The sequence below is a fragment of the Sturnus vulgaris genome, chromosome 8, assembly GCF_052056855.1.
Source record: "Sturnus vulgaris isolate bStuVul1 chromosome 8, bStuVul1.hap1, whole genome shotgun sequence".
NCBI classification, from domain to species: Eukaryota; Metazoa; Chordata; class Aves; order Passeriformes; family Sturnidae; genus Sturnus; species Sturnus vulgaris.
The window spans coordinates 22,041,338-22,055,233 of NC_142250.1; the positions used below are offsets into that span (position 1 = coordinate 22,041,338).

The 13,896-nt window shown below is 43.4% G+C and overlaps 1 protein-coding gene across 1 annotated transcript; it reads right to left on the minus strand.

Moving 5' to 3' along the window:
• Positions 1-12,827: 12,827 nt before the first annotated feature.
• Positions 12,828-13,443, minus strand: FGFBP3 (fibroblast growth factor binding protein 3). The gene has a single exon (XM_088168610.1). It carries the CDS (start codon positions 13,441-13,443, stop codon positions 12,952-12,954), a length of 492 nt encoding a protein of 163 aa, XP_088024736.1. The 3' UTR covers positions 12,828-12,951.
• Between the last annotated feature and the right edge of the window lie 453 nt (positions 13,444-13,896).

Here is a 13,896-nt window from a genome sequence, read left to right on the forward strand (position 1 = left end):
ATGTTTTTTAAGATCAGTGGTGATGAAAATCTTTAAAGAGTCTTGGGGACACAGCTTCTGATAAAATTGCTCCTGAAAATTCCACCTATCTAGGTTATAAAAAATTAGCTTTCCATTCTGCAAAAGCTTTGTTTTTGTATAATTAAATAATTAGTAGAAAAAGAAGTGATGCAACTAAGCAAATTGAAAATATTAGGATCTTTTCTTAAAAAATTTACTTGTAAGTTAGACTTCAGTTCTCAGAAATCAAAAAACAATTCAGCCACACTTTTTTGTCTTACATAATTGAAAAAGTTGATAATCCCTAAGTGCATGTTACAGAGGTGTGTTGGCACTCACTTTGAATGCAAATGACTGTATAAGTATATAAAGGAGTTGCCACTGTCCTTTCTACCCTGATCTTGCTCATTAACCGTGTGTGTGTGTGTGTGTGTGTATGTGTTTCTATGAGTACATGCACCCTTGCTCACTCTCTGAAAAAAAATTTAAAAGAAGTTTTAAAGTGTCTTTTCCTGTAGAACATCATCAGTGAGAGTGCTGCAGGCTAAGAGCCATGTCCCCTTCTTCGGCCCATCTCCTGAATTTAATAAAATGGATGTTCTCTTTCAGTGGAAACGGCCCTGTGGGTGGCTTTCCTTCTGCCTTCCAGTTTAAAAAAATGCTACAGAGACTTGATTGGTATTGAGCTGAAGCAACCAAGGCTGCGTTCTTGCCTTCAGTAACCTGGCAGTGAGACTGACTGAGGCCTCCCCCTCTGTGGTTCTTGGAGCTGTGCTTAAGTTGGAGGTGGTGCCAGCAAGGGAAGTGCTGCAGTGGAGGGCATAAGGAGAGGAGTGTCTCTCTTCTTGCCCCTGTGCAGCAAGTGTAAGCAGTGGTGCTTCTGAGAGTATCAAGGGGTTTCTTCCCTCACCCTGTGGCTCACTAGATCAGAAAAAGCTACAGGCAGTCAGAACAGAACACAAAAGAAAAAGCATGTAGATGACTGGTTTGAAGATAACAAGTTCTGCCCTAAAAAGGGCAAGGTTGGGAACTGAGAGAAGACAGATGGGAGAGAACAGAAGAAATAATAACCTGCAAAGAAAGAAAGGCAAATTCTACGTGCACTGAAAAGGCATGGTAGGAATAACAAATATAATCGTTGGGAATGGCCAAAGTAATCATAGTACATCAGCTTCCCAATTTGTTTGACATAAAAAAGAAAACAAACACTGATGTGTAGACATTACAGAGATTTCAGAAGGGCTCCCCTTGAGAAGAATACACGTTTTAGAAGGGGACAGTTGCAGCCAATTCAAAACTTTAATGTTAGACCTGGGGAAAAGTGTCTGCAAGAAAAGAAATAGGATTTAAATACCAAAGGCAAATGCCCTGCACAGTAGATCTTCAAATCTTTGGTTTTGAAGCATTGATTATCAGAGACAAACTGAAAACCCTTAGTAGACAGCATAAGAGCAAAGTATGTCACATGAAATTCTCCACCTGGATTCCGTATAGTGGTAGGATGTATATGGATGGGTAGGTGGGGATTTTGATGCAGCCAGAAGATTCGAATGAAGTGGAGGTGAGATCCATCTCTCCATCTGAATCTTGATAAAACTAGTTCATTTATAAGTGTGTCTTCCTGGGTGACATCAAACGTGATTGGGGTGGCTCCTGACAGTGCAGTGACAGGTCAGGGGAACACTTCCTTGCAGGGTTTTTAAGCTAGGACCATTAGCAGTTTTCAAAAGACCAAGACTGAAGTATTTGCAAACCTTAACATTTAGAACAAACGTGAATTGTTTAAGGAGCAAAAGATGCACCAGTGCCTAAGAATGTGTGATGGAGGCCTTTTATAGTTGGAAAAGCAGCTTCATGTCAGCAGCTAATTCTGTGTACAGATCTGGGGTGGTACATGTGGGGAAGGATTAATATTTAATAGTGTAGCTGATAGAAGTAGCCTGAGAAATGGACTGGGAAGTAGTTAATTTCTCAGGGCCAGAGGTGTCTGGCTTTGTGTTGTCCAGCTGCTCTTCAAAAAGGCAGACTTTGCCAGCAATGCATTTGGAAGCTTATTTTACAATAAGAAATGTATTCAGTTTTGTGGGGCTATGGGCATCATAGATCAATAGATGTGTACAGAAATATAATTTCTTACTAGCCTGATAAAGAAGCTGGTAAGTAAATTAGCAGGTAAATAAGTTAAGCAAATAGGTTGGACTCAGTCTTGGAGATCTTTTCCAATCCTACTGATTCTGTGATTCTATAAAAGGAAAAAACAGATTTTGTTGCAAAAAGAAGTAACAGTAAATCAATTAGTCTGTATAATATTTATGACCCAATTGAGGAGGATATTTTAACTAATATATTTTTAGTCAAAGTAGAAGCTGACAATAGTTACATTAAGTATTGTTTTAATAAATGATAGAGTTACTAAGCAGTCCAAAAGTTTCATCTTTAAATAAATTAACCTGTATATGATGACCATTGTCTGATAGTTATTCCCTATTTGAAAATATCTTACTGAAGCGTTGCAATCATGAAATTAACTAATTAAATTCGAAATTAAAGAGGTTGACTTTGAATATTAAGTATTCGTTAGAGCACTTTTTTCATCAATGTCTAATTCAGTATTTAGGGAAAAAACCTACTTAGCAGTTGGTTACTAAAACTTAAAGATTTATAAATAATGAAAAATACATAAATAAGTGCAATTTTACAGACGGCATAGTGCCAGTAATAACATGAGGCTTCTGAGGCACATTTTGTCAAAAGTGTAATTTAATGCAAAGATTCTAAACCAAATAATCAGACAGTGCAATCTGACTTCAAACTAAATGGACTAATGTTAAAGCTTATTTCAAAAGATTAGGAATGTGAAAATGCACTAGAAACTGGAAAATTACAGGTTTTAAGAAAATATTCTCCTACTGGGAGTAAATGTCTGAATGGAGAACCATTTAGCACATTACTAGAGAGATGGGCTTCTGAAGGTGTAGAACAGACCTTGAGGAAAAAAAAAGAGGTTTAAAAGAAACCAGAAGGGAACAGGGGTGTAGGTGTGTGTGTGTAATTGAGCATCTCAGAGTGGTGGCAACTACATTTACGGAGAAAATCAGGTCAGTGATACACCACAAGGTCTGAAATAGTCCACACTGAATTAGAGTGAAAGGCACCAATGTCTTGGTAAGGACAAAAAATTAGAGAAACGTGCTGCTCCTAAGTGTGTCAGATTGCTGAATTTCTGAAATAAAAAACTTAAGAGTGAACCTTTTATCCAACATTCTATGTATATATGCTATGTAAGCATTTTGAGTAGCTGTAAAAACGTCTTTGCATTTGTAAAATCTGACTCGAAATGAGATGGAGAGGCAGAATGATGAGCTGGCTGATTTCATGCAATTCTCAATAGTAGCACAGAGAGATAAGTCCCGGGGGAATTCTAATGGGAATAACCCATTATGGATAAGATTGGACAAATATGGAAGCCTGCTTTTTTATGTAATTGTGTATTAGACCATATTCCAAAGTACTTCTGAAATACCACCTGCTACTAAAAGTGTTCTTAGTCAATTATGAATTTGGAAACACTAATAAAAAGAACAGCTATTTATAAAATACAGAAAGAAATAATAGGCATTTCAGACCTGGAGTGGTTAAGTGGAATATTTCAGTTAAAAGGAAAATTTCACACTTAGTGTAAATAGATTTATTCAGGGATATGCTTTAAAGTTTTGCATAGTTTTATTGATGTAAGTATCATGTATCTGCTGTAGGGCCATATTCCAGCAGGAATACTGAAATCATGACAATATTTTGCAAGAGATACAAGAACTTTGTACTTGTGGCAAATTTTAAAAGCCAAGGACTCATACAAAATTGTCCATAAATTCTTGGGTTTAGGTATGCCTCCTCTATGTCTTCTGAGACTTCCCTCCCCTTTCTCAGAAATACTAGCTTTTCTGTAAAGCAGTTGAACAAAATGTATGAGTTAAATATTTCATATATCAAGTTTCAGTTGTGTTTAGTTTTTTGTAAAAGAGAAAGAATAATCATGTGACTTTGTACAATTAATAGCTTTAATGTTATTGTGTAATAGGATGCATTGTTATATATTACAGATGTTTTATTGCAATATCAATAAATAACATGTTTTCCTTCAAAAAAATCAACTACAAAATAGTGCTTAATATGTCTCCTTCACTGGACTGACTTTACAGTACATATTTTGTGGAGTTTGTGGTTCAGCATCTTTAACCTACTTAAAATACTATTAAAATAGTGGTTTGGACTCACTGACCTATTAGTTTTACCATAACAAATTATCTCCTATCTGTATACACACATTTGCTTCATAATTCTGTTAATCTCAGGAAAATTAATCAGAGTTATATTTACACCATACTTTAGCAATACAGTGTTTTAAGGTTATTGAATGGAATCGTTATCATCTCATAGTCTGACACAATGCATTCTCCCCTGTCATATCTAATCCTAACAGTAAAATGCAGCCAGGATTTCCCAAGCAAATTCATTATATCCTTTAGTTTTAAGACTGACTTTATTCAGGTTTTTCTTTTTTTGTATCATTTTGTCTCTTTAGACCCCTCAGAACTGTTTAACTGTGGTTGCCTTTTGCACCTTCTCCCTTGTTGCAGAGCAGGGATTTGCCAGCATTAAGCACCTCAGCCTCTTGGTTCAGAGCCCGCCCCTCTCTAGACCCTCTGTCTGATCTGAAGAAGCATGAGCAATCTGTTCTGTGGGGCTGCAGCTTCGTGATTAAAATGAAGTGATGTGGGTGGCTTGTGACAGGAATGCTCACATCCTAAATGAACAGCAGTTTCCATGGGGATGTCTGTACCTGTAATAGCAGACAGTCACGTGCCATTTTTATTGCTGGAAATTCCTGTTTCTCTACAGCATTCTTTAATTTTGTCTCGTTTCTTTTTTCAGCCCAACGCTGTAATAAAGTGATTTGACATGGAGTTCTGTGATAGTCACGATATCCACTGAGAAGCTGAAAGATAGTTCACTTCATAAAAGTGAGCCTCATCCACTTTGCTCCCAGGTAACTTCACACAAAAATATCTGCTGTGGTGCTTTCAAGATACACCTTTCAAAAGCAAATTATCATAGAATCCTGCAATGGTTTAGGTAGGAAAGGACCCTTACAGCTCATCTAGTCCAAACCCCTGCAATGAGCAGGGACATCTTCAACTACATCAGGTTGCTTGGAGCACAGGGATGGGTGATCTGAGCCACCTGTGCCACCGTTTTATCACCCTCATTGTAAAAATTAGATTAATTCTGGCTGGTATTAGAGAAACTATATTGCAACTGGTAATTTTAAAGCTTGTATTTGAGAAGGATAAAATGAGTATATCATTCTAGATGTGTTTTACTTACAGACCTTTGCTTGCTTTGAAATAGAATATTTCTATTCTAGATGTTAAATCCTAGGAGTAAGATTACACCATAATAAAGCTCTTTGCTTTTATAAGTAATTTAATGTAAATAAGGAGTATCTGCCTCAGAGAAAAGAATTATGTCTAGTTTGTATTTATTATGTCTAGTTTGTATTTATAGTTTAGGAATCAAAAACTGAAGTTGGGGAACATGCACCACTAATTGTTGAGAGCAAGGTAGACTAATCTGCTTTACTGCTGATGAAAAATGCATGTGAAATCTGTAGCTCCGTATGTGGAAAGCAGGACAACCAAGACCACCAGTTCTGCCAATCAGTCATTCACATTTCCCACTGTTTTCCTCTATTGTAGCAAAATGTGAGAAGCTGCCCTCAGGCCACACAAACAATGCTCTTTATTGGTCTTTACTGAGGCATGATCTGGCATCTATGCGGAGACTGCCAGCCTCAAAGAAGTGCTTGTGGATGACATCTGGCAGACTGGCTTTGCTACAGATAGATTTATGAGCTGTGAAAAATGGTCAAATTAACATCTTCTGCATTCTTGATAGGATTAGGGTTTCTGGGACATGCAGCCATTTGCATATTGCCCTGACTTACCACATCAGTATTGTGTTTGTGGCTTCTTGTAATAGATTAGGAGGCAGTGGGGGCTTTCTCCCTTTACATCCTATGCTTGTCCAGTCAGTCTTGGCAGTGTCATGGCTGTGTTGGTTTACCAGACCTAACAGAAATCATACTTCTCATTTTGACTTCTTCCAGCTACAGCCTTAATGCAACTCAAGAGCAGCAGCAGTTGTAAAAGCTGTTTTGCTCAGGGAAGGATGCTCTTCACTGGGGTGAGCTCACAGACACACACGTGAAGTTGAATGATAATGCATTTCTATGAGAGTCCTCAAAAGTTGTCCCTAGATGTTAAAGAGAGAAGATCTGACAGAAGCAACCTTTCTACAGCCTCCAGCAATTATTGAAGGTCTTGGAAAGGTTAATTTACCTATAGAAACATAGCTGAAAACTCTGTTAGCTTTCAATCTCCGTCCCTTCAGCCCTTCCCCACACAAGACTTCGACCACTTTTTTCTTCATATTTATTTTTATTTAATTTTTTATTTCTTTATAAATGGTGATCATCCAGTGTTGGTAAAATATAGTTTGTGTTTATCACTAGACTGGAGATAGCTTCAGTTTGCTGTTTGTGTTGAGTGACAATGGCCACACACTCCTCACAATGTTCCCCAGCTTTGGGGTGCCCGTGTGGGATAACTGGGTTAACAGCACAAGCCTGTGCTGAACAGGATTCCTAAAGTGCCTGGAAAAGAGAGGGTATCCAACAAATCACTTACAAAGAATATTTATATGTATTCACTCCTTACCTAGACTGTAATAACAATTTTTTAAAAAGAGCTATAACTTTTCAGGAAATTATTACTTTTCCAGCCTTATCTTCTGAGTTACCTATGTCAATTTTTTACTCTCACTGATTTAAAATTAGCTGGTACTTCCTCTCAAGCACAAATGACTTCTGCTGCACTGATGTGTGATGGAAATATTTTCATTAACCTCATTCAGGGGTTAGCTCCAAATTTTCCACAAGAAGTCTACTCCACACTGGCACCTTAGTTTGAATAATTTGAAAGGAACTGGCACTGTTGAGAGTCCCACCACTCCATCAGGTTGTGGGCAGAGAACTACAGAAGTGGAAATGTTCATGAGCATCAGAGTCTGATCTCCTGAGCCAGCAAAGAGTGTGAGAAGGCAAAGAAACATCTGCACAACCATTGCAGGCGAGAAGGACCTGTGTAAAAGACAGACCGAGCTGTGAGTGATTATATTGTGGTATCATTAGGCATATACACCTAATTTTGTGGTGTTACTTCATTACTAAGCCATGTTTACCACATGGGCACATTAAAAGGAAGAAGGCAATCAAAGCCGGGTGCTTTAGGCTCTCCCCACCATCCTGGTGCTGGCAGAAAGGGCCGGATGGCTCCTCTTGGTGTCCCAGTCATGTGTCCCCTGCACATGGTTGGCCCCCATGCCAGGGCTACCTCGTCTCCCAGAAATGAAAATAGAAGCTTTATCTCCCTTGGGTCTATAACAATTTCCTTCTCAAACCAAACTACTTTTTGTTTTCTGCTGCTGTTTTCCTACATGAGCACGGCTCAGAGATGCCCACAGGAAGGAGCCGCCCCGTTGCCATTGCCGTTCGCGCTGCATGTGCCGTGCCCGATAAAGCTGCAGGGAGCCCCGAGGCCATTGGGATGCTGTCGCCGTGTCTGTCGCGGCGGGGCGGGGGCTGCAGGCGTTCATTGGCCCCGTGCTGGGTGGGATGACATCGGGCCCGCTTTCCATAGGGCCTCCAGCTTGCCCCGACGTCTGCTGAGGGCTGCGAGAGAATAGGGCTGAGGGGAGAAAACCATCACACTACACCCTCTGGGCTCCAATGAGAACACAGACAGCTTCAGCCAGGGATAAAAGAATTTAAAAAAAATAAAGAGACTGTAGTCTTGGAGCTGCTATTAACGGGAGATGAATTGCAAGAGACCATTTCATGCCACGGGACTTCAGAGAGCAGCATCCCCAATAGCCATTAGCTCTCAGCGAGAGTCTGCTGAAGCCCTTTGCTGTCAGGACAGAAGCATGCATACAAATTTTATACCATTTGTCTTTGAGCAGAAACAAAAGATCGGCCCTAAATCCTCAACATCTTGTCTCGACTAACACGAAATAATATTGTCTTGTGTGGCTGTCTTGTTACTCTTTTCCCATCAAAAGAATACTGGTGATAAATTTATTCATAATTTTGGAAGGTTTTGCTCTTAAAAATAAAAATTAAGCAGCAAACACATGGAGTTGAGGCTATATTTATTCCTGTTAGTGCAAATCATGCTGCTGCTAAGGATAGAGACTTTGGGAAGTGCACAGTACGTTTTTAAAGAGAGAAGAAACACAGCTTTAAAAGGTTAGCCACTACACTTTCTTCTCCTGCTTTTCACTAAACTCTGAGGATAATACATCTCATGTATTTTCTAGTTACAACTGCAGTCTGAAAAGAAGAACATACTGTAGGGGGTTTTTTTTGTTCTTTTTCAACCAAGAATTCAAGCCCTATAGACATTTTGGGACCTAAGACTTTAATTTACTCATGAGAGAATATCTGCTGGGTCCAGTAGTCAGATTATATACAGGCTCTGTAAATAATCTGGAGAATAAAATGCTTAAAGATATTTTTTATTAAATTAAGAATGTGTGCTGAAGTAGATAATACATACCATTTTGTATTTTAGGATTTGGATCTCTATAACAGGACCAGATTTTGTCCTATGGATTTCCTTTGTTAAATAGATATTTTAGTACTTTGAGAATGTGTAATAAGAAATTAGTTCTGTGTTTTGCCATGACGCTTTCATCAAACATTTTCTCATTTTATACCAGTCTAAATAGAAAAAAATGTCATGTTAGAGCCTAAAATTAACGACAACTTAGTCCTAAGAAGTCTTATTTTACATGGAGCAGTTATTCCTAGGTTTCCTCTAACAGATTAATACGAAAGCTTCTCGAGCTGCTCCAAGAGCTCAGGAGTGGGTGTAAAACGAGAGAGTGAACTGCACGCCGAGGGGCTGGTGTGGGATGGGGCTGTGTGTGCCCCAGCAGGCAGCACGGCCCTTGTTAAATAAATGCTTGTGCCTGTCCAGGGGGCAAGGACTGAACGAGCCAAAATGAGCTCTGAAATATATCTATAAAGAGATTATTTGTTTGTTTGTTTGTTTTCTGTCAGTGAAGCAGCTGCGTGTTTCCCTAGGGTGTTGATCCCCCCGGGGGCCAACCCTCCGAGTCTGTCCCTGCTGGGCGGGGCTGTGAGAGCCGGGGACACACGGGGATGTGAGAGAGAGCCGGGGACACACGGGGATGTGAGAGCAGGGGACACACCGGGATGTGAGAGCCGGGGACACACCGGGATGTGAGAGCCGGGGACACGCGGCGCTGCCCAGGGCTGTGTCCCATGGGAAGGCTGGAGCGAAGTTCCATCCCAGCCTCTGTCCAGCCATCAGGAATGCGGGCTGAGCTCGGGCTGCGCCTGCTGCCCTCCCACTCCCTCTCCTCCAAGGAATCATTTACCTGCTGAGGACTTGAAATAAATTGGACAAAGTGTCTGCCCTCTGAGAGGCAGTGCAGCCTGTCTGCACTTCACAAGGCGCAGCGCAGACCGGATGAGGCTAAGCCCTAAAATTATTTCTAAAGCTGTAGATACTTTATTCATACTTAACAGATCCCTTCCACGTAAGGAAGGAGTGTGAGGGCTGGGAGAGTTAATCTAAACTCTGTAATACTGTACGGTTAAAAGCCTCTTTCATGTAGCTGTGTTCATGAACTGAGTTTGGAATTCTTAAAAACCCAGATTATTGCGGAGGAGGGATTTGTTGTTTGGCAAATTGACAAAGCCTGCCGTTCACTCACCTCGTGTGCTGCATGGCTTTACAGTAATCTTAGATAGGGTTCACAGCACAAGGGAGACCTGAAATATTTAAGGGACAATTAAAGAGATTCTCAAAGATTTCAGGTTCTGTTATCCAATGAGCTCCAGCTTGAATAGTCGTTTTTGGTTTTCTTTTTAATTTTTATTCTTTCTGTGCCTCTGCCTTATTCTTATTTGTTAATAGTCTGACAACTTTTAAATTGCACCACAAACCTCCAAAAACATTGCATCCCTTTGCAGGCTCCCCCAGTAAACTCAAGTAGGATACATCAGTGTCAAAATTACATGTGGAAACATTAATATGCACATACAGGCAAGTACAGCTGGTAGAGCTGAGGGTTGAACTGTGACTGCCTGAGCAGATTTCTCTTGTTGAACCTCTGAATTCAGAGGAATGAATGAAGACTGAGAGAGAAAATCAGCATTTTCCAGAAGGAAGTGCCTAGTGCAGAACTGAGGAAAGAGTAATTACTGTTGTGGACTGAAAAGACTGAACCTCGACAAAGTCTGGGGTCTGCAACTCCAGAGCCATTGTGGGAGAAGCTCTGCTCAGACAGTGATGGAAAAGTTATTCCATTCCATTAATTTTTGATGTTACTTTACAGGAAAGGATTGCTACACACACAAGACAGCTTACTGCCTTCTTTAACCTTGCAAATTAGAGTAACATCTTCTAATTGTTCCTTCAAAATCAGAAGGTGGTGAAAGAGAGATTAGTGCTATTTAATAGGATAAAGGGCTTTCTACATATAAAGAGAGCAATTAAAGCCAGACGCACTAATTGCATCCTCAGATTCAGCATCACTGATTTTTTCCAAAGAAAAATCAAGAAATGGTAGTGCCAGCTTTCAAGATTCTGTTGGAACCTCCAGATACAGAGATGAGCTCAGCAGCCAGGTGAAAGAAAACAATGCTGTGTGCAATATGGCACAAAGATAATTTTTCTTTTCCCTGAAAACTTCCTTAGTTAGAGCTCCCAGAATTCCATTTCCATAAGCTAAAATGTCAATCATTTGGTTTTATATGAAAGTAGCTTATGCTTTTTCTTGAAAAAATGCACTTAGGGTCCTGATATGTCAGCTACTGGCAGCATCCTTGTGATGACAACCCAAGCAGCAGCTGCATGTGGGAAAGGTTAATGATGCTCAGCACCACCTTCCTCTGGGAGGGAAGAGTTTATCAGGCCAAAGGGATAAACAGTCAGGGTCAAGCTACACTTGCTGAGGAAAGTCAGGAGGTGCTGAGAAGGGAAGGATGGGATGGCAGAGCCAGCCAAGCCAGGAACCAGAGCAGTGGTGAAGGGCTGCAGAGGTAAAGGGTGGCTGCAGAGTGGGTGCATGGGCAGATCTGGGGGCTGAACTAAATCCAGGGGTGGGCAGTGTAACAAGTGAATCCTGTGGAGTTATCACAGGACTAAAAGGAACAGCTTCTATTGGAAGTGAAGATCTTGGCTGAAAAGTATTTCTGGTTTGGTTGCCTTAGCTGGTGGTGGCAGCTGTTATCCAATCATGGGAGAGGATGAAAATGTTGAGATAGGAAGAAAAAAGCCATGGTCTTCCCACTTAAAAACAAATCTGAGGATCTCATTATGGTTTCCCAGCCTTTGAGATCTGCAGATCAGTTTTTCAGTACAAAAACTGAGCATTTGTTTGCTATTCAGCAGTAGGCTTTGGTGTTATTAACTGCAGTAAATGCAATTAATACGGTCTCTTGGGTTGTTGTATTTTATTAGTTAGTGGTGCTAAAAGGAAGACTTTAAGCTATTTTGGAGAATCGGGGAAATATTGTGATTAAACATAGAGAAAGGGAGCCTCTTCTTTCTTCTCCCTCTTGGGTAAACAATGCATTTGTTCAGAGTCCCTAGTTGGGTTTTTAAATGCAGAGTGATGTGGGTAATCAGCTTGGTTGCCATGGTGTTCCACCTTTGCATCTGATGGTGAGAAATACAAGCTCTAGCAGCACTGCACAAAGCTGCTGTGCCAGGGCCATGGAAGTAAAACAAAGCTGAGCATTATCTCAAGGTACTGTGCAATGCTCCGGCCATCAGTCCGTTCTGTGGCTGCTTGGGTAACAGACACATGAAGGAAAAGTGAGCGGTCATTAAAAAAAATAGTCATCCAAGTCACATTCAGTGATGATGAAGCTTCTGCATAGTGCTGCTGAGCATTAGGCAGCTATTTGCTGTAGAGGAAATCATCTTGGTACTAAGAGCTGCATGCAACAGTCCAGATGCTTGTGAGAGCCACTGGGCAGATCCTAATTACTTCTTAGTGGCCTTCTCACAGCCATCCTTAAAACTGTACAGAAAGAGCCTGCAACTGTTCCTGGTCATAGGCAGGTGTCTAGGGCTGTGTAGGACCCCAGGCAGCTGAGGAAAACTTTAGCTTCCCTTACCAAAATGTACCATATTTTGTGTGGATAAAAAACCCCTCTTCCCCCCTGGTAAAACAACTTGCCTACTTCAACACTATGTCATTAGCTGGGTGAAATATCATTCGTCTCCTAAATCCAATTCGTGTAGCTAGATGCTTCTGAGTTTCTCAATCTTTCTTTTTACTGCTGGCTTCTCACCCAGCCCTGCCAAGCTCTTGTTTGGAGATAGTTGACCAACTGTTCCGTGGGAAACAGGACAGGACTGGTTCGTGTAGCTTGTGAAATCTCTGTCAGCAAGAAAGGTTTTTCTAGGATGTACTGTTCAGTGAGGTCTCGGCTGTTTCTTACTCTGGTATAAGTGTATGGTTTTCTACTTGGGTGATTCCAGTGTAACTTTAGGCTCATAGAAATTGATTTTTGGGAGGGAACGGCTTTACGTATTTATACCTATATACGTATATAACGTATTTATGTCCCTTGAAAAACGTTAATGTGCTTGAATGCACGAGCCGCGCCTAGGTGCTGTCACTCGGGTCAGTTACACACTGTGCCAGAGACAAAGAATTACGCGAGCTTCTTGTCACAAAATAGTTATCGCTTTATTGGGGAGTAAAAGAGGAGGAGAGCGGACAGAGTCGGGGGGCATTGGCCGAGGGCAGGCGAGCCCGGCAGTGTCCGGGTGCGGGGGCCGGAGCGGCTCAGCCCTCCCAGAAGCCGACGAAGAAGCTGCAGAGCGAGTGCCAGCGCTCGGCGCAGTAGGTCTGCGCCGGGTCCCCGGTGGGCTGCGGGCCGGGGCCGGGCTCGGGCAGCAGGCGCAGCTGCGCCTCGGGCGGCGCACGGCCCGGGCCGCAGAGGCGGGCGCTGAGCGGCGCTCCCGGGGCGCAGGGGTGGCGCCGCCGCCGCAGCCGGGACAGGATCTGCCGCCAGTATTGGCGGCTGCGGCCGCCGAAGGCCGGGCAGCGCCGCGGCTCCCCGCGGTAGGCGCAGCTCCGCGCAGCCCCGCCGCCCGCAGCCCGGCAGCTCAGCCGCAGCTCGCTGGCCCCCGCCGCCGAGCGCAGCTCCCAGCGGCACCGGTGCTGCTCGGGCGTGGAGAACCGCCCCGCCCGCGCCTCCTCCGCCTCCTCCGGGTCCGCGCCGCCGCCGGCGGACCCCAGGGCGGCCAGGGCCAGCAGCGCCAGGGACAGCCTCATCCTCGGCACCTCAGCGACGGAGCGTCCCGGCGCGGGGCCCGCCCTCCCGCCGCATCTTCCGCGCCCTGCGGACACACGGACCGTGGCGGGCGGTGCCCCGGCGGGAGCGCAGCCCCCGGGGTCGCGCCAGCCCGAGCGGGCGCCGAGAGGGCTTGTCCCTCCAGGCTCGTAGCCCCCGGGGCTTTTAGTTCGCGTCCGTCCATCGTCCAGCTCCGTCCCGGGACCGCCCCGGCCAGGAAGCCGTAACTGGACAGCAGCAGCCGGAGCCCGCACTCGCCGGCTGCGGCATCACAGCTGCGGGCGGCATTAGACCCGGCTAGGGACAACCCCGTCCTTTCCCCCGCGCCCCCCGGTGCTTTCCGCCCTGTCCCGAGGCACTCACGGTGCGCTGTGCGGTGCGGGACAGACGTGCCTGGCTCCGCGCTCCCCGGCTGCCCGCGGCGGGCCCGGCAC